This window comes from Sphaeramia orbicularis, chromosome 8, assembly GCF_902148855.1.
Source record: "Sphaeramia orbicularis chromosome 8, fSphaOr1.1, whole genome shotgun sequence".
NCBI lineage: Eukaryota > Metazoa > Chordata > Actinopteri > Kurtiformes > Apogonidae > Sphaeramia > Sphaeramia orbicularis.
The window spans coordinates 38,772,435-38,791,582 of record NC_043964.1 but is presented as its reverse complement, the minus strand read 5'-3'; the positions used below and the strand labels follow the sequence as shown (position 1 = coordinate 38,791,582).

At 36.4% G+C, this 19,148-nt stretch overlaps 1 protein-coding gene across 7 annotated transcripts in view; it reads right to left on the bottom strand.

Annotated features, from left to right (window-relative positions):
* Positions 1-382: 382 nt before the first annotated feature.
* The window catches only part of clec16a (C-type lectin domain containing 16A), a 55,571-nt gene continuing 36,805 nt past the window's right edge, over positions 383-19,148 (bottom strand). For 5 of the 7 annotated variants that reach the window (XM_030140617.1, XM_030140619.1, XM_030140618.1 and 2 more), the window contains 5 exons: positions 14,299-14,450; positions 12,974-13,178; positions 9,569-9,739; positions 6,715-6,852; positions 383-1,630 (listed from right to left, as the gene is read on the bottom strand). In XM_030140617.1, coding sequence (XP_029996477.1) covers positions 1,014-1,630; positions 6,715-6,852; positions 9,569-9,739; positions 12,974-13,178; positions 14,299-14,450 — 1,283 coding nt within the window. In that variant the 3' untranslated portion in view covers positions 383-1,013. The remainder of the gene's footprint in view (positions 1,631-6,714; positions 6,853-9,568; positions 9,740-12,973; positions 13,179-14,298; positions 14,451-19,148) is intronic. The other 2 variants (XM_030140620.1, XM_030140622.1) reach the window with 2 other exon arrangements.

Genomic DNA, 19,148 nt, shown 5'->3' with positions numbered 1-19,148 from the left:
ATTATTTAACACTATTTTATTAAATAATATTAGTTCTTTTGTTGGGATTGGACAAAAATTAATGTTCTGATGTTAGTTCTGAATAGAATATGAACATTTGAGCAGGATCTTAAACTGTAATGTCTGTAAAACAGAATTTAAGTTTAAACACGGGAACATTTTGTGATATAGCATTAGATCCTGTTGGGATCAAATAAAAATGTGTTTAATATTTGTGCATATTTCTGGTCCAATTATATTTTTTAAGGAAATAATCATTTAAAAAAAAGAAATAAACCAAAAAATTGCCTTTTTAACAGAATCATAATATATTGTGATATATCGTTGTCCCAATATTGTGATTTGTATCATATCACCAGACTCTTGCCGATACACAGCCCTAGCAACCACATGGCAGTTATTGGTGGAGTTACCCACTAACGGGTCTAGCATGCATTGGCTAAAGTGTAGCGCTGCTGACTTTGTGTGTGTGTTTAGCATCGTACAGACTAAAAAACACAAAATATTCGTAGTGAGTTGTGTGAACGTAAGACGCAAAAACAGAACCGGTCTCCTAAAACCTTATAAGAAGATGAACAGCGGTGCAGTGGTGCATGACTGTGTCTTTAAGCTGAAACAATCAGTCAGAATGAGTAAAAAACATTGCTGGTTGCGCGCCTTTGACGAACGCGTGCTTAAAAAACAAAACAAAAGAAAAACACTCGCATACACACGACAGGACACACTTGAGTGCAGAAAAACCCAAATGTGCTTCGAGCCCCGAGTTTGACCGGTTTCCATCCCATCTTCTGTGAGTAAAAAGAGTCTTTCTTCATGTGCAAACACAAATGTTGAGATGCCTCCAAAAGCCTCTTGGACTCATTCACATCACACACACACGCACGCACTATCTACAGATCGCGACATGAAAATATACTGCAGCCAAGCTCTATCACACACTGCTTTCATCTGTGTGTGTGTGTGTGTGAGACAGAACAGTTTAAGTGCATGAAATCAGTAATGGTGTGCGCCGTTTAATCCAGTTCGGCTGAGTCCGGTGTTCCAGTGCGCATCTCTGTAGACTCCGTCAACTCCTGTGTTTCTGCAGCAGGGGGCGTGTCCCTACCTGCTCCTAGGGGTGTGTCTTTATCTAAGACCTCCCCCTCTGGCGCCTCTCCTCCGTCTTGTTCCTCCGGTGCTTCGTCAGTAGGTGTGACCATCTCCGTCGTCGTGGTTTCCTCTTTAACCGTCGCGTCCGTTTCCGTCTCATCCGTCGGAGACCCGTCCTCATCCTCTTCTTCTCCTTTCTTAACCCCTTCTGTCTCGCCGTCCTCCTCCTCCTCCTCTGCGATGGCGCTGTCTCGTCTCTGGTGGGACTGCGCTGTGGTGGGGACGTGGCTGGCGCAGGGATGCAGGTGGGGTGGGTCGGCGGGGGGCAGCAGCGTGAGCGACTCCACGCTGAGGGTGTCGGCGCTGTTGTCCGTGAGGAGGGAGATGGTGGGCTGGGAGGCCGGGGTGAGGCTGGGGGCCAGGGCCGGAGGATGAACTGACCCGGCGGGAGAAGAGGAGACTGATGTTACCTCCATACTTCCTGATTCCCCTTCTCCTCCAGAAGAGGACGGTGGGGTGTGCTCCAGTAACAAACCATCATCTAGAAGATAAAAACAGAGAAGACGGTGAAGAAGACCAACGCAGACACACATCTGTAACTGTTCCCAGTAGCTGTGTTTCCATACAAGTGTCTGATGAATTTGTGGTGTGTTTTCATTCATTGGTTTACAGAGAACAAGTGAGTAAGTAAATTGTATTTATAGAGCACTTTTCACAGACGGGGGGTCACAAAGTGTTTTACAGTTCAAAATAAAATTAAAATACAGTTAAAATGCGATAAATACATTAAATGCAGTCAGTTTGTAGCAGCCCTGAGTCAGTTTGGATTTCAAATGCCTGCATGAATCAGAGTCTTGAGATGGTTTTTAAAACAAACCCCTATAACTCACTAAATGATAAATCCCATAACAGGGGAGGGAGCCATCTGTGCTTCAGTGCTGTGGACAGACCCTTCTTTTAAGACAGGGGTGTCAAACTCATTTTACTTCAGGGGCCAAATCCTCCCAATATGATCTGAAGTGGGCCGGACCAGTAAATTAATAACATAATAATGTATAAATAATGTCAAGTCCAAACATTTCAATGTGTTTTATTGAAAAAGTAAAATTACATTATGGAAATGTTCACATCTGTAAACTGTCCTTTTAAAAATGTGAATAACATGAACCATAAAAAAACAGAAATATTATTAAGAAAAATAAGTACAATTTTAACTATATCATGCCTCTGCTTATCATTTGCAAATGTGCATTACAACTTACAGATCACAGTGGATCTGTAAATACACTGGCAGATTAATAGTAAAATTGCACTTATTTCTCTCAGGACATTTCTAGATTTTCTTTTTTTTTTTGAAAGGCTAGTTTATAAATTTACACATTTTCATGTAATTTCACTTTTTTACACTAAAACACAGGAAAAATTTGGAATTGTCATTATTTGTAGGTTATTTTGATAGTATTTTACTGATTTGACCCACTCGAGACTAAAGTAGGGCTTTATATGGGCCCTAAAGCAAAAGGACTGACTGTTTATGTCTTGAGTGTAATTTTTGCATCTCACAAATTTATCCTATGGGCTGGATTGGACCCTTTGGACCGCTTTTGGACCCCGGGCCGCATGTTTGACACCTGTGTTTTAAGAGAATGGCGTCCATTTATTTGAAGTCATGAATAAACTGATACCTAACAACAGGGGTGTCAAACATAAGGCCCACGGGCCAGAACTGGCCCACCAAATGGTCCAGTCTGGTCTGTAGGAATCACACTGAAAATATTCACAGTCAAGGGTGTTTAGGGGCCACATGTGATCTCAAGTAAAAAAAAAAAAAAAAAAAAAAGGCCATAATAACCCATAAATAATGACAACACCAAATTTTGTCCTTAGTTTAATGTGAAAAAAGTTAAATTACATGATGAAAATATTTACATCACAAACTATCCTGTCACAATAAAATGTGAATAACCTGAATAAATATGAACATGAAATGTCATCAGAAAATATGTGCAATTTTAACAATATAATGCCTGTTAATAAATGTTTTCTGCATTTCTAGATCCACAGTGATCTGTATTATTAGTAATAAGCCAAGACATAATATTATTGAAATTGCACTTTTATTTATTGACATTTTTATAATGTCATTTAACACTAAAACAAATAGAAAAATTTTGATTATTATTTATAGGTTATTATCTCCCTGATCCGGCCCGCTTGATATCACTTTGGGCTGGATGTGGCCTGTGAACTACAATGAGTTTGACACCCCTGCCTTAGAACAATCTCAGCTTTGCTCTAAATGCATCATTTAGGCTGCAAAGATGCTACATGAGTTTTTGGCAACAGAAGCAACATGGCTGGGAGTCTAAAAGAGAGGTTTAAATGGGTAACTACTACATATACTACATATATACAGCATATACTACATGGGTCCGATCAAGCGGTAACAAGTGGACACATTTCATGTCCAACAGTCTCTGTCATGTAAGCACAGTAACTTATTTTACATATTTGAGTAGGTATTTATAAGCACTTTAATATTATGTATAACTAAATTTGGGGAGATACAATTTTTAGGTGAAAAATGTCAAATTATTGCTTGGTAACACGTGGACTTGAAATGGACATGAGTTTTTTAAGCTTTTTGTAAACATTCAAAACATGCGGTTCTCAACAGAAATTGATATCAAGTAGGACAAAACCTTTTGGATATTATGTTCAACTATGCGGAAAATAAATTTTGGAGTAAAATATTAAAAACTCTCTGTTTTATTGACACGAGAATGTGGCAACATGTGGACAGGTTGCCATAGTAACACATGGACGACTCTTTACCATTGTATGTATCACCCAAAATGTATCAAAAGACCATTACTTTCTATAAGTTTCACTCAAATATCTGAATTATAAGTAACTTGAAATTTAAAAACTGGGTTTGTTGTGGTAACACATGGAAAGGGCCTTTTAACCCATAAAGACCCAAACAGTAATTGGCGACCAAAATCATCTACTGATGTACAATGTTTAATACCTGTTGATCCACTAATCCTATCAATACATGTAAATAATTGGTGTAAATACAGTTATTCATCTTTTCATGGTCATCAGATATGACCCACTTAGATGTTCAGAGGTTTACGTAGTTACTGTGGAAACACCGTTATCTTCTACAACATTAATTCACCAGTAAAACCAATGGAGTTGGATCAATGACAGTGGATGGACACACTGGGTTTATGTTCAGTTAATGATATGTTTGCTGAAAAAGTCAGTTTTTTCTGTTTCTAACTGAATAACCCTCAACTTTAATCTGAGCTTTTATGAACATCTACATAATCAGTAAATCAAATAGAGGAAAATACATGATGAACACTGAGAAAATGCTAAATAAGGAGGATAATATTACAGTCAATGCTGAAAAATCACTTAAGAAAGGTTATGTATAGTGAAAAATTTAGGATTTAGAAACTGCCATAAAAGTAGCACTGGGTCTTTATGGGTTAAGCAACTCACAGATGTTCAAACAATATCAGCAATATTCACAAAATAATGACAATCTATACTTGAAACTTAACAATCATCTACATAATCAACAGACTGAATACATTTTCAAATTTTTTAGATATAATTTTAGCGTCAAATTCGAGCTATGGCTATGGTGTAAAAAGTACAATCGATAAAATCGGTTGGAACTTTTTTTCCACAAGTGGTATTTTAACCCTCTAATGCATGAATTATGAGAACCTTAGTCAATATTTTTTTCTTGAGTGCTTTTATTCCTCTTTAGGCATTAAAAAAACAATGCAATTGAATTTTTTTTATGACCCTAATTTTTGTGGAGTCATAAAAATGTCCACTCCGCTGGACACCATAAATATGATTTTTGAAGCAAAGAAACGTGTTTAAAACTCATCATCAGAAAGTGATATACTGTGTGAAAACAATGAAATAAAAACATTTTTAATGCAGCTAATCTGATGTTTTCTCACATTTTATCACACTCTAATACTAGTTATTACTCATTTCATTGTGATAATATCCTCCTGAGACCCAGGAAATTGACAGTTTTAGCTTTTTTACACAAAAAAAATTGTCTTGTTTGGAAACTGCTTAATGCAACAGTTTTTTCAGATACATTTTTAAAATCATTTTTATTTATTGATTGATTTTTTAATGGAATATCCTTTGCAATGGACAGCATTTAAGTTAAATTGTCAAACTTTTGTCCCCTATAGAGGACAAAATACATTGCTGGGTTTCAGGAGGATACACAAAAAAACAAAACAAACAAAAAAAAAAGTTTGTTCCAGAAAACTGTTAATTACAGTCTAATAACAATTAGCAATTGATTTACACTAAACATGTTACTGCAGATCAGGTTTATCAAGAGCAGCAAAGTTACAATAATTTTATGAATTGCAGTGTTTGGGATGATGCATAAGCGTCCACTATGTTGGCTGATATGGAATTAAAACAACAAAACCCATGAATAAACAACAGAACAGCCGTAGAATAGCTGTCCACTGTGGTGACTACTATGCATGAAAGGGTTAAAAAGGCTAACAGTTCCATGAAATAGAGATCTTTAGCTAAAAAATGAGCCCACTTAATAAATAATGTGTGCAAATTTACTTTTCATGTTGATGTTCACCTTCACTTGATCGGACCCACCCATTACAATGAGAACTACATCGTTACCATACTTACATTGTGACAGTGTAAGCGTGCAGTATGGGGGATACAATAATACATGTTGTCAGGACAAACATATGTAGGATTAGTTGCCACCATCATTCATGTTAAAGTAAACTGACTGATCCTGACAACAGCAGACTGACATAGTGTCAACTTATGTACAGGGTGGGGAAGCAAAATTTACAATGAACATTTAGTTGTTTTTTCTCAGCAGGCACTACGTCAATTGTTTTGAAACCAAACATATATTGATGTCATAATCACACCTAACACTATTATCCATACCTTTTCAGAAATTTTTGCCCATATGAGTAATCAGGAAAGCAAACGTCATAGAGTGTGTGATTTGCTGAATGCACTCGTCACACCAAAGGAGATTTCAAAAATAGTTGGAGTGTCCATAAAGACTGTTTATAATGGAAAGAAGAGAATGACTATGAGCAAAACTATTACGAGAAAGTCTGGAAGATACTACTAAAGAAGAATGGGAGAAGTTGTCACCCGAATATTTGAGGAACACTTGCGCAAGTTTCAGGAAGCGTGTGAAGGCAGTTATTGAGAAAGAAGGAGGACACATAGAATAAAAACATTTTCTATTATGTCAATTTTCTTGTGACAAATAAATTCTCATGACTTTCAATAAACTAATTGGTCATACACTGTCTTTCGATCCCTACCTCAAAATATTGTAAATTTTGCTTCCCCACCCTGTATGTTGAGTATCTGACATTGCAACACTGCTGTGGTTTTGGCTGTGTGTAAACATGTATGGTTGCACCGCGGTAACACCTAGTACTCTATAGGTGATGATATATGATGTGAGTCACACCTCAGCCTCATTATGACGAATGTGACCTGGGATTACTCATGTATTCTGATTCTAGGTAAAGTATCTCTGTTTCTAAGGAGAGTGTGTGTGTTGTGTGTTACCTGTGGGGCTTTGAGCTGATATAGTGCTCGCAGTAACCGAGTCACACCGTCCTGTGCTCCCACTCCCACTGGAGGGAGGCGATGGGGAGGAGAGGGGGGAGGGGCTGTGCTGCGACACACAATGTGCAACTGCAAACCCTGTGGACGGTGTACACAACACACAAGGGTTACCAACTACGTGACCGCACCTACTGTATCTGCTGAAGAATTTACTCAAGTACTGGGTATAATAAGTACCGTTAGTCATATGTTAGTACAAAGTCCGGATTTGATTTTGTAACTGTTTCGAATGAAACTTTTCCAGTGTGTCAGTGGACAGAAATTCATCATTTCAGGGCTTTTAGAGTGACACATAAAGCTGTAATATGTTGTGTAACTGACTAACCTGATAGTTGCCCTGTCTGACACTTGGCATTGTGCATCTTGTGGTACTTCAGGGTCCCTACAGGTTAAATTTAAGACTTTTTAAGACTACTTAGAGAAGAGTTTTATCCCCATTTTATGCCCATACTGGCAAAAATTCGTGACTGATTTATTTACTCCAACACCTTCATTCCCACCGTACTTAGTCATTTCTCACAGAGGGCTGTAAAGTTGAAGATAATTGGTTCCTAATTTTAATATAAATTGTCGAGTTGAAACTGAGTAGACTAACGTTATTTTCTTTGCAGACTAGACATTTAACACACACATTTAACCCTTTCATGCATAGTGGTCACTACAGTAGACAGTTATTCTACAGCTGTTCTCTTGTATATTCTTGGATTTTGTTATATCAGTTCCATATCAGCTTATGCATCATTTAATCCACTGCAATTCATACCATTACTGTAACTTTGCTGTTCTTGATAAACCTGATCTGCATTAACATGTTTGACTGTAAATCAATTGCCAATTGCTATTAGACTGTTTTTTTTTTTTTACCTTTTTTTTTTTTTGCATATTATCTCCATGAAGTACACGACCAGTCAAAAGTTTGGACTCACCTTCTCATTTAAATGACATGAGATGGACCACAGATGGCCAACAAGTGCTCAGCATCACTGGGAACTCCTTCAAGACTTTTGGAAAACATTTCAGGTGACTACCTCATGAACCTCACTGAGAGAATGCCAAGAATGTGCAAAGCAGTAATAAAAGCAAAATGTGGCTATTTTGAAGAATCTAAAATATAAAACATGTTCTGAGTTATGTCACACTTTTTTTTAACTACATAATTCCGTATGTGTTCATTCATAGTTTTGATGCCTTCAGTGAGAATCTGCAATGTAAATAGTCATGAAAATAAAGAAAAACTAGGTGAGTCCAAACTTTTGACTGGTAGTGTATGTAGTAAGTAGTATTAGAGTATGTTAAAATGTAGGAAAACATCAGATTACCAGCATTAAACATGTTTTTATTTTGTAGTTTTCACACAGTATATCAGTAAATATGTTTCTTTGCTTCAAAAATTAAACACGAGTGGACATTTTTGCAACTCTACGAAAAATAGGTTCATAAAAAAAATTCAATCGCATTTTTTTTTTCATGCCTAAAGAGGAATAAAAACACTCAGGAAAAAAAATCTTGATTAAGGTTCTCATAATTTATGCATGAAAGGGTTAAACACAATACAGCCAACAAGTTTATGGTAACATAACATGAGACCTACCATATCAAATGATTGCCTTTTAAAGACTTTTTTGAAGGTATTAAATACAGATTTGTAAATTCAAGACTTTAAGACTTTTTAAGACCTCAAGGGAACCCTGTACTTGTACATAATGTAAGTACAGTAGGATGAGACGTACATTTTAGAAGAGTCGTCCAGAATAACAAAGTGTTCACAATATCCTGACTATATGGCTGACTTCACAGAAGTTGAAAAAAAGTAAAAAGTACATTCAGTTTAACTGTCATGAACATTTTGTCAGGTTTTTTTTTTTGCTCTTCTTTTTTCCTTCGGCCTGTATTTGTTGGTGTCTACCACATCCTCCATCATTAGTGGCACTCAGCTTTAAATAGTCAGCTGGTTTTTACATAATGACATTTTTCATGTGAAAAGTTACACCAATAGAAAAGTCAGAAGTGTGAAGTGAATGCTATTTCTGCTTTCCACTGCCGGTGTCAGCCCTACTCACTATGATTCAGCATGGCTTTAGCATTTCTGCTGCGTGAGAGCAGGAACCACCAGGTACCATCAGATACTATTTCCTGTATCGAGATTTCAAGCGAGAAGAAATTCTACTAAAAGTGGTGTAAAATCTTATGATAATAGATATATTCATCATCGCCAGACTACTGCGAAACTAGGGCTCTAGGATGGCTCTAAGTCAAAATAACTACGTTGTTTCCTGCAGAATTAGCTGTATTTCCAGAGGTTTCATTTCTACATCTCTATTTAAAGTCTTTTGATGGTGACACATTTGGTTTGGTGTTACACTTCTACACACAGATCCTCTCACAAACCCATTTTCAGTGCAGTTACAATTCAAGAGGAGGTCTAAAGGTCAGGCCAGCATTCTGAAAAACTCAGTCCCCAGTGCTTATTTCCCACAAATGAACCAATGAGAGTAATCCAAACACCTCAGTTCACTGTTTTGTTAGGTTTCGTTGGCTTGCAGATCTCAGATATACGCTTCTGTTTTAAATCTTTTTGTATCTGCACAAAGACGAGTCTTTCAACACAGCCATCTCACTGTGCAAATTCAGTTACATAAGCCTATTTCCATAAATCTATGAACACGCTTCAACTCCAAAACACTTAATCACTTGTACAACAAAACTAACTGAATGAAAGAAACTGGTCGGAACTTTTTGCTTTCAACTGATGAGGGTTCAGGGAAATATGTTTGATGCAGAGTCTGTGTGTCACCTGGTACTTTATCCACCGACGCAAACACTGATCTGTTCGCCGTCGGGTCGTTGGGCGCCCGTCTTGACTGTTCATAGAAGCGGAAAGGTAGGCCGCCCGGTGAAGCGCTGGCGGTTTGACCGAAACCCAACACTTCTGTTGCACTGGGCTGCACAGGTAAGTCCAGCAGAGCTACGAACAGAGCAAAGGCAAGTTACAGTTCCACTGTTATTGATAGAGATGTCTAAATACACTTAAAGCCACTAAATCAGTAAAAATACAGGGATTGGACAAAATAATGGAAACACCTTAAAAAAATCAACAAAATATAATTTAATATGGTGTAGGTCCACCTTTTGCGGCAATTACAGCCTCAATTCTCAAAGGTATTGATTCATACAACTTGTGAATTGTTTCCAAAGGAATTTTAAGCCATTCTTCAGTTAGAATACCCTCCAACTCTTTTAGAGACGATGGCGGTGGAAATCGACGTCTTACTTGAATCTCTAAAACTGACCATAAATGCTCAATAATGTTGAGGTCTGGGGACTGTGCCGGCCATACGAGATGCTCAACTTCATTAGAATGTTCCTCATGCCATTCTTTAACAATTCTAGCTGTATGGATTGGGGCATTATCATCTTGAGGTGAAGGTGTTTCCATTATTTTGTCCAACCCCTGTAGGACCAATGGCCCTGTAGCTCACCGGCATGTTCTATCAATAATCAATAACAACTTGAATTTGTGAGGTTGTTGGGTTGTGTCTCTATGTTAGAGTCCTGTGGTGTTGATGCAGGAGATCAATCTCCCAACAGCAGTGGGTTGTACTTTCACTGGAGGAGAACTCAACTAATTAAATTTAATTAAATTAATTAATTAATTAAGTCCATATATGACTTTCTATCAGTGCTCAATAGTATCTATATTGATGTCTCTAAGTATCCCCATGTTATAAGGCATCAAAATATGGTCCATTACAAGTACAGGCACATTTTAAATATTTCATTCAAATTCAAAAATCAAAGTATCTCAAAACTGTGAACAGACTTTGTAGACACTGTCCAAAGGAAGCTACATACAAAATTTTAAATTATTCCGACCAGTAGTTTTGCCAAAGATGATGTTTAAAGAAATTACTAACAAAGATGACTAGAGGTCGACCGATATGGGTTGTTCTAAAGCTGATGCCAACTTTTTAAAAATTTGGTCAGCTGATGGCCGATATCTACTGCTGAGTTTTGAGGGCGATATTTAAGGCCGATTTTTTTTTTAAGCACATTGATTGTAAAATACAACTGAAACACTCAGATAATTATGATTTTTATGCAGGGACATAAATAAAATTATCAATACACGTACACATGGCACTCTTTTAACATTTACTGAACTTCAAGTGGTGCCCACACAGGTGCCTGATTAAATATCTTATAACATTTTTACTACTGATCAAATATCAGCTTTCAATAAATAAATAAATAAAATAAAATTACATAAATAAATAAATAAAAGCCGATGGCCAATATTGAAAAAAAAAAAAAAGAAAAAAAAAATCCATGTATTGGCCCAATATATTGGCTGGCTGATGTATCGGTCTACGTCCAAAGATGACGATGACGAAGACCACGCCAGACACAGCGCCTTCACAACCATTGTTGGTATGTAATTATTATAATCTGAGTTGACGGTTAACTGTTATCCGTGGTCACACCATCATGAATGTAGTTTGTTTCTATTTTTCATACATATTTTGGTTATATAATGTAAATACTGTCGAATGAGTTGATTCTAATTTGCTAGTGGCCTATTTTTGCTCATTGTTCTGGCTTTGAAGTCTAAGGACAGGAGTGAGTAACGTTATTATGTTATGTTATTTGATGATGAGAATGGGGATGGGGTTAAATAAGTTTTTCTTCTTCCCGCTCCTTTTTGAGTGTAAATGAATGATTTTGGAATTTTTGAACTTGAACTCGGCTGGTGAGATAAAAAGTACAACTACATTATTTAGATTTTTAGTTTCTCATGATATATTTTAAACTTTTTTTTTTTTTTTTAAAGGGCCAGAACTGAGAATTTTCACTACTGTTACTGATGCTGGTACTTCACTTTCAATATTGTTTGATTAATAATCAAACAGTAATTATTAATAACACAATTTTTTTTTTATCTTTATACACTCAAAACAACAGCTAAAACATTATCATCACTAGTTTTGATTGAAATATCACCCTCTCTGGTTCTAAACATACAATGTTAAAACCAGACTGGTGTGCTATCCCCTGCTGAAACTCTCTTCCTCTTTCATCTCACAGTCTTAAAATATTAACGTCTGTCGGTTTATTGATTTCTTACGTCTGACCAGTGTGACTAACAGCTCACAGTCTGTTTTTCATTGGAAACTGGTTGGATCTGTATTCTCAAGTTGAGGTTTAGTTCCTGTTAAAGTTGTTTCTTAACACAATATGAATAATTAAATATGTACAAGTTCTGTGTGTGCGGCATTCATTGACAGTGATGTGAATGTGAAAATCAGGTAATGTAAGGAAGATCAAGAAACACTTTATGAAGGGTAAAAAACTCAGTCACATCCCAAACAAAACATCTGCCTTCTGTGTTTCTCATGTGTCTATTTAGGCATTTAGGTTCATTTGATTCTCGACTTTGCTGCAAAATTTCAGATATTACTTCAGGGTTTCTGCAGGTATCAGTAAATCTAATTTAATGCTTTTTAATGCCACTTTAAACAAATTTAATGCCCATGTCCAACTGCAGATACAGTTTTATATAGTCTTACATATATATGATGGTTTACCATCGACAGGCTTTAACCAGGTTCTGAATAGTTCCTCTTCCAATCACATCTGCTGATCCCATTTTTCCGACATTTGCTAATATTCCCTCCGCTCTTTCCCCACAGCATGAGCACACTAACAGCACGTTGCATTCCAAGCATCTGGTATTATGACTTTGTGCATTGGCCATAAACAATAGCCAATTAAAGGGTTCTGCCTGTCAATCATCCGATCAAAATGATTAAATGTTTATATAATCAAAATAAATTGTGAATAACAATGCTTTTTTTCCCATCAAGTGTATTTAATTTTTTAATGCCTCTGGACATTGAATTTAATGCTTTTTAATGCCATTTAAGGCCTTAATTTTCACAAAATCTATTTAATTACTTTTAATAGTTTTTAATGACCCATAGAAACCCTGTACTTGTGTGTAATTCTACAGAATCAGACCATGAAAAGGGGAAGGGGAAGTACTAGTGACTGATGGGTAAATTCAGTCTTTACTGTGTGAGCACATACCACTAAGACCCGTGGGTGAAGAATTCTAGAAAAATTCCAACAAGTCTGTGTCAGATCTCCGATGTTAATTGTCTAAGATAGGGGCTTTGATGAGTGTGAATACCCAAGCACTGACCTGCGATTCTTTGCATCTTCATGCGTCGGGCCTGGATGCGACCTTTGGCCAGCCTCTGTTTGGCGATGATGCAGCGGATGTGATCTGCGAAGATGAAGTTGGCCTGCAGGATGGGAAGGGGCTTGGCATGGGGGTTGGAACTGGGCTTATGGATGACGATGTTTAACGCTCTGCTGTCGTCCTCCACGCCAGATACCTGCATGTCCTGGTGAGAGAAGAGAGGAGCGGGGAAAGAAAAATAAAAGAGCAAAGGGTCAGAGGGTTTAACGGAGACAAGAGCAGGGAAAGATGGGAAAATGGAGAAAAAAGATGTGTGAAAATGAGAGAAAACAAGTGAAGAACACATGCAAGAAATAAACAGGTTTCTGTGGAGTCTGACTGTGAATCATCATTTACTGAAGGATGATGATAAGGTTCACATACAAGACAAATATTTGCACAACATTGTGAACAATACTATACGGGTGTAGCACAGCACTGAAGTAAAAGGAAAGTGAAATTTAACATTAGTTAAAGTGAAAAGCTTGGAAAATGCCCAGAACGCTCCCTTAGGATTAATAGACCAAGAGATTTTATATATTGGTAAACATGGCCCCGTCCTACCTTTACTGAAATGTGTTACTGCCATGAAATCAAAAATGGTCTTATTTTTAATTTTTTTTTTTTTTTTCAGCTTTAACATTTGATAGATTTTCTAAGTTCTACTGTGAATAAAATAAGGATTCATGAGATTTGAACATTACTGCATTGTATTCATTTATTTTTTTTTTATATTTCACATTGTCCCACGTTTTTGGAATTACGGTGGTGTATATAAGACAATTTAGTTAAATGAATTATCAGGAGCAGGAATTAGCAGGTGGCAAGGAAAAACCCTCCTTCTCTACACATTTACCTTTACTGAGACGTGTTACTGCCAAGAAATTAAAAATTTTATATTTTTTTCAGTTGATGGTTCGTTTTCTCAGTTTAAACATTTGATAGATTTTCCAAGTTCTATTGTGACTAAAATAAGGATTCATGACATTGATTCGAACATCATTACATTACATACATGGACAACATCATGTAGCAAAACATGAGTTAAAGTTATTACAATGATTACATTACATTTACATTATGGTAAATGGTTCTCAGCAGGACTCCATGTGTGTATAACCAACATGTTATCTGTAAGAGAAGTGTTCTGCTCGAGAAAAGTCTAGGGAAGACTAAGAGAAAATGGGTGGAACCACAGAAACTATGTAGAAATCTGGTAAATTATTACATCTAAAGTGAAAAGTAGTGGCGACTTGATCAGTTTAAAAGCAAAAAAAAGCACTTACTTGGAGGAGTCCGGCAAACTTAACCACGCCCCACCCGAGACGTTTGGTTTCCGGCTCCACCAGACTCATCTGGTAGACGTCCACAGCGAGGAACCTCTGGGCCTGGCCGCCATCTTTACTCACCACCATGCAGGCTATGAGGTCACTGTTATCTGAAGAACACAGGAAAATATAATGTATTATTGAACGAAACATGCCAGTAAAGGAGACTGCGTTGATAATAATAATAATAATAATAATAGTAATAATAATAATAATAATAAACTTTATTTGTATAGCACCTTTCATACAGAAATTGTAGCCCAAAGTGCTTCACATTGATTGAAAAAATACAATATTAAAATACATTAAGATTTGATTATACATCAAGAAATAAAATGAAATTTGAGAGAAATACAATAAAATAAAAATAAAAACAGCGCACATTAAAATATTTGATTATGCATAGAATTTTTGATGAGCAGAGACAGAATATACTGGGTTTTAAATGCAGAGTACAACAGTGTAATACTTAGATTTAACAGCAAAATTTTTCCACTAGATCCGGGGTGGGCAATTCATTTTCCTATGGGAAACTCCATGAGAAACTTTGACAGTTGTTAAGGGCCGGATCAATATACTTGCAGCTCTGTTCAATATTTATCTTTCTATATATATACACACTTTACTATAATATAAAAAAAACAGTAAATGCAACAATACAATGATGAAATGAAAATGTGGAGCATCTACAACTATTTAATGAATATTCACAAAAACACTTTCGAAAATGTGCAAAACCAGCTCCACGTTAACTTTACATGGAAAACAGCTTTATCTGTTTGCATATCTCAGTTTCTTTTCTTTTTCTTTACCTCTGACTTCAGTAAAGAAATACTTAGAAGTCCATGTCTTGTTAAAAATTCTGCATTCTGAATCAGTCTTTCTTTTTTTTGGTGTTTGCTGACATCTTCATGGGCTGAAACTGACCAACACACCAATCAGTGCATCAGCCTTATGCTAAGTACGGAAAGTGAAAAAACTTTAATTTAACACATCCTTCAAAATAAAAGCAGTGGCGTTGTATTGGCTCCATCTATTACAATGATATATATTTGCATTGACTTTTAATTTGCTGATGACCTCATGTGGGCCAGTGAGGGTCAGCTATCGGGCCACATGTGGCCCGTGGGTCGTACAATGCCCAGGTCTGCACTAGATGATGAAAATAGAACTTAGTATGAATTCATCAAAAATATAAACTGTTTAAAATATATTGAAATATAGTAATAGTATATATTATTGTAATAATAATAGTACAAAATATACAATAATATAAAGTTATCTGATTCTTAAACACAAATAATTTATGATTAGTTCCCACATCATTGATTACTCATAATAAAACCACTTAAAATAGGAACACTGTCTATCAGACTACTTCAGTTTTAAGTTACACATTAAATTCAGACGTGCTGATTCATTTCTGCAGACGCACAGACACAGAATGACGGAAGTAGTTACATCCCTAAAGTGTAAAGTGCAACTCCTTAAACATGACTTATTTAGCTGAAGACATCAGCAATAAAGAGAAAAAAAAAAAACAAAAAAAAGAAAAATAGGCAGGAGGGTGCAGACAGCTGATGACACCTGTTTGTCACATGTTCATACGTAGAATGAAGAAATTACACAACCGCGACACTGAACGCAGATGAAATGTGAAAATCATAATGAGCTCCTTTGGCGTCACTGGTTTTGGCTGAAATATCACCCGCCCTGGCTCGACATGTTAACACCAGACTGGTGTGGAATCCCCAGATGAAAGTCTCTTCCTCTTATTGTCTCACAGTCTGGCAAGAAAAATCATCGCCTGTCGGTTTCTTGATTTCTCATTTTTGACCAGAGTGACTAATGTCTCACCCTCTGTTTTACATAGAACACTGTTAAAGGTTGGTCCCATAGATGTTTAGTCTGAAGGGCATTTTTGTCGTTACAGCACGTCATGTAAGTGGTAATGTATGTGTAAATAATAATACAGTACCAGTACCCCAGGCCACCAGTCACTCACAGCCCTCATACTTAACTAATACCATTCTTTTAATTGAACTGAATTTTTTTTTCCCCCTGATACACTATTTTATAAGTGTGTATTAGTGTTTGTCTGTGCAATAACTGTTTTTATATGTTTTAGCTGTGTTTCTGTTTTGTTTCCGTTTTTGTTCATGTCTTTTTTTGGATTCTGTGACTCAGGGAAATGCACAAGAATTCCAATACCAATTCCAGTACCTATACTGCGATGTGTCTGTGCAAATGTCAAATAAAGTCTATTGTACTGTATTGTATTGTATTGTATTGTATTCTAATAAGTTCAGACATAATATTGTTAAAGTTGCACTTATTTGTAAACTGAACATCAAAAGAAACTTATCACATATTCTATGTGATGCCATTTCACACCATTTTATTAAATATGAAAACAAATTCTTTCTTGTTCTAAAAAAACATTTAATTAACAAATAAAATACAACAAACAACAAAACAGTGGATGAGTATCCAGAGGATAATGTAAAATATGACAAAGGGTAGTTCAACAAAGTTCACATTTAACAACAAGCAACATTATTAATCCATAGCAAGTCAAAGATTGACCAAATGGTCCAGATCAATGTCCTCAGTGCTGGGTATGTCCTCCCTGAGCCCTAACACAGGCTGTGCACCTTCTGCACATACTCTGGCGTGTATGCTAGGCATCCAGCACCTGGCAACCGCCAAATGCTCATACAGGGCCTTCAGGAAGAGTGGGACAACATCCCCCAAGATAGGATCAGGACGTTAATCCAGAGTATGTGCAGAAAGTGCACAGCCTGTGTTAGGGCTCAGGGAGGACATACCCAGCACTGAGGACATTGATCTGGACCATTTGGTCAATCTTTGACTTGCTGTGGATTAATAATGTTGCTTGTTGCTAAATGTGAACTTTGTTGAACTACCCTTTGTCATATTTTACATTATCCTCTGGATACTCATCCACTGTTTTGTTGTTTGTTGTATTTTGTTTGTTAATTAAATGTTTTTTAAGAACAAGAAAGAATTTGTTTTCATATTTAATAAAATGGTGTGAAATGGCATCACATAGAATATGTGATAAGTTTCTTTTGATGTTCAGTTTATATATAGAAATTTCCAGTTGTTCATGGTTCTTCATGTTATTCAGTTTTTGCGAAAGGATAGTTTGTAATTGTAAACATTTCCATAACGTCCCCTGTCTATAAGCACTCTTGCTTCCTTGGGGTTCCCTTTCATGTACATCTGTTGTAAACTGCTCATGTATAATCTATTTTTCTTTCTCAGTGCCTGAATAAAATATCTGAATCTGAATGCAATTTTACTTTTTTTTTTTAGCACTAACACAAAGAGACAGATTTGGAGTTATCATTTATAGGTTAATATAACACCGGTCTGGTCCACTTGAGATCAAATTGGGCTGAATGTGGCCCCTGAACGAAAATGAGTTTGACGGCCTTGTCATAGATGTAGTCCTCTCTAACCATTGCCATAACTGAAGCAGTGAACGATGAAAAGTACCTGCAGCTGCAGAGGCGGCGGCGACGTGATGCAAACAGCTGAATAACCAAGCGGAATCAAAACACTTAAAAATGTGGGTCATGCAAAAGACAGAAACTACATTCAGTTACTTTTGGAATCATTTAAACAGTTACAATAACATAGTTCATTTCAAGAGTGAATTATGTCTGCAGTAGCCTTCAAGACAGAGAGAAAATGACTGCTACATACATATACAAAGCTGTAAAAGGATGGAAAATAACATTATAACCTCAACCACTGAACATGAAATAAATAAGCAGTGTAGGTGAAAGTCACCAGGTTATCATGGAATGTAGCATTTTTTAGTATCACTGCCTAAAAATTCCATAATAACCTTTAGGCATATTGTAATTGAAACAGGACTTTATGTGGACACATGATTTGGGCGATTCATGCTTCTTCCTAGAGAGAAAACTGGGAAATTGTAGTGTAGCAGCAGCATGACACAGTAAAAAGAGAACACAAGAGCAAACATAATACATTAGAAGTATAAAAAAAAGAGGGGGTTAAACATGTGACTGCCAGCTTTAATTACAGATGTGAATCTACTACTCTACTCCCCTAACTGGGATACTTTGCTTCACTACTAAAATAGTGTCAGGTTGTCTGTCTTCATAATAAACCTCTACATTTGGACACTGAGGTGTGAGCTACAGAAGGGAGGCTGCTTTTCTCACCTACAGTGTTAATATCTGTACCTAAACACTTTCCCTGCTCTTTCAAGTGTTTATCTTGGCTGTAAAGTGTCCCTATGTAACCTCAAGTCACACACACACAACAGTAGACAATGGACGCACTGTTCTCTAAAGTCAAAGAACAGCTTTAAACCACATTCTTCTCAAGCACTATTATTTTATAGGGTTAAAGTGCTCGCACATTATCTTAAGAGGAGGTCGTACGGCAAACGTATTTTATTATCAGTATTTTGTTTTTGACCTATAACTGGAGGCACCAGGTAAAGTATTCATGCAAGACGAGACTGAACTCATGTGATGCAACATGTGGATACAATCCAAAAATCACAAAAAGTTGGGACACTGTGTGAAATGCAAAATAAAACAATGCAATGACTTGCACATCTTTCATAAACCCATACAACACAAAACATAAAACGTTTTATCTGACTTACCAAAAACTAAGATCTAAACTTTTTCCTTTTTTAATCCTTGGCACTGAAAATGAAGGAATGAAATTACTCCCATCTTTTTAAAGTCATTTGCTATATTAATTAATTGTATTTATTCTATCTTATCTTGGAGGGGAAG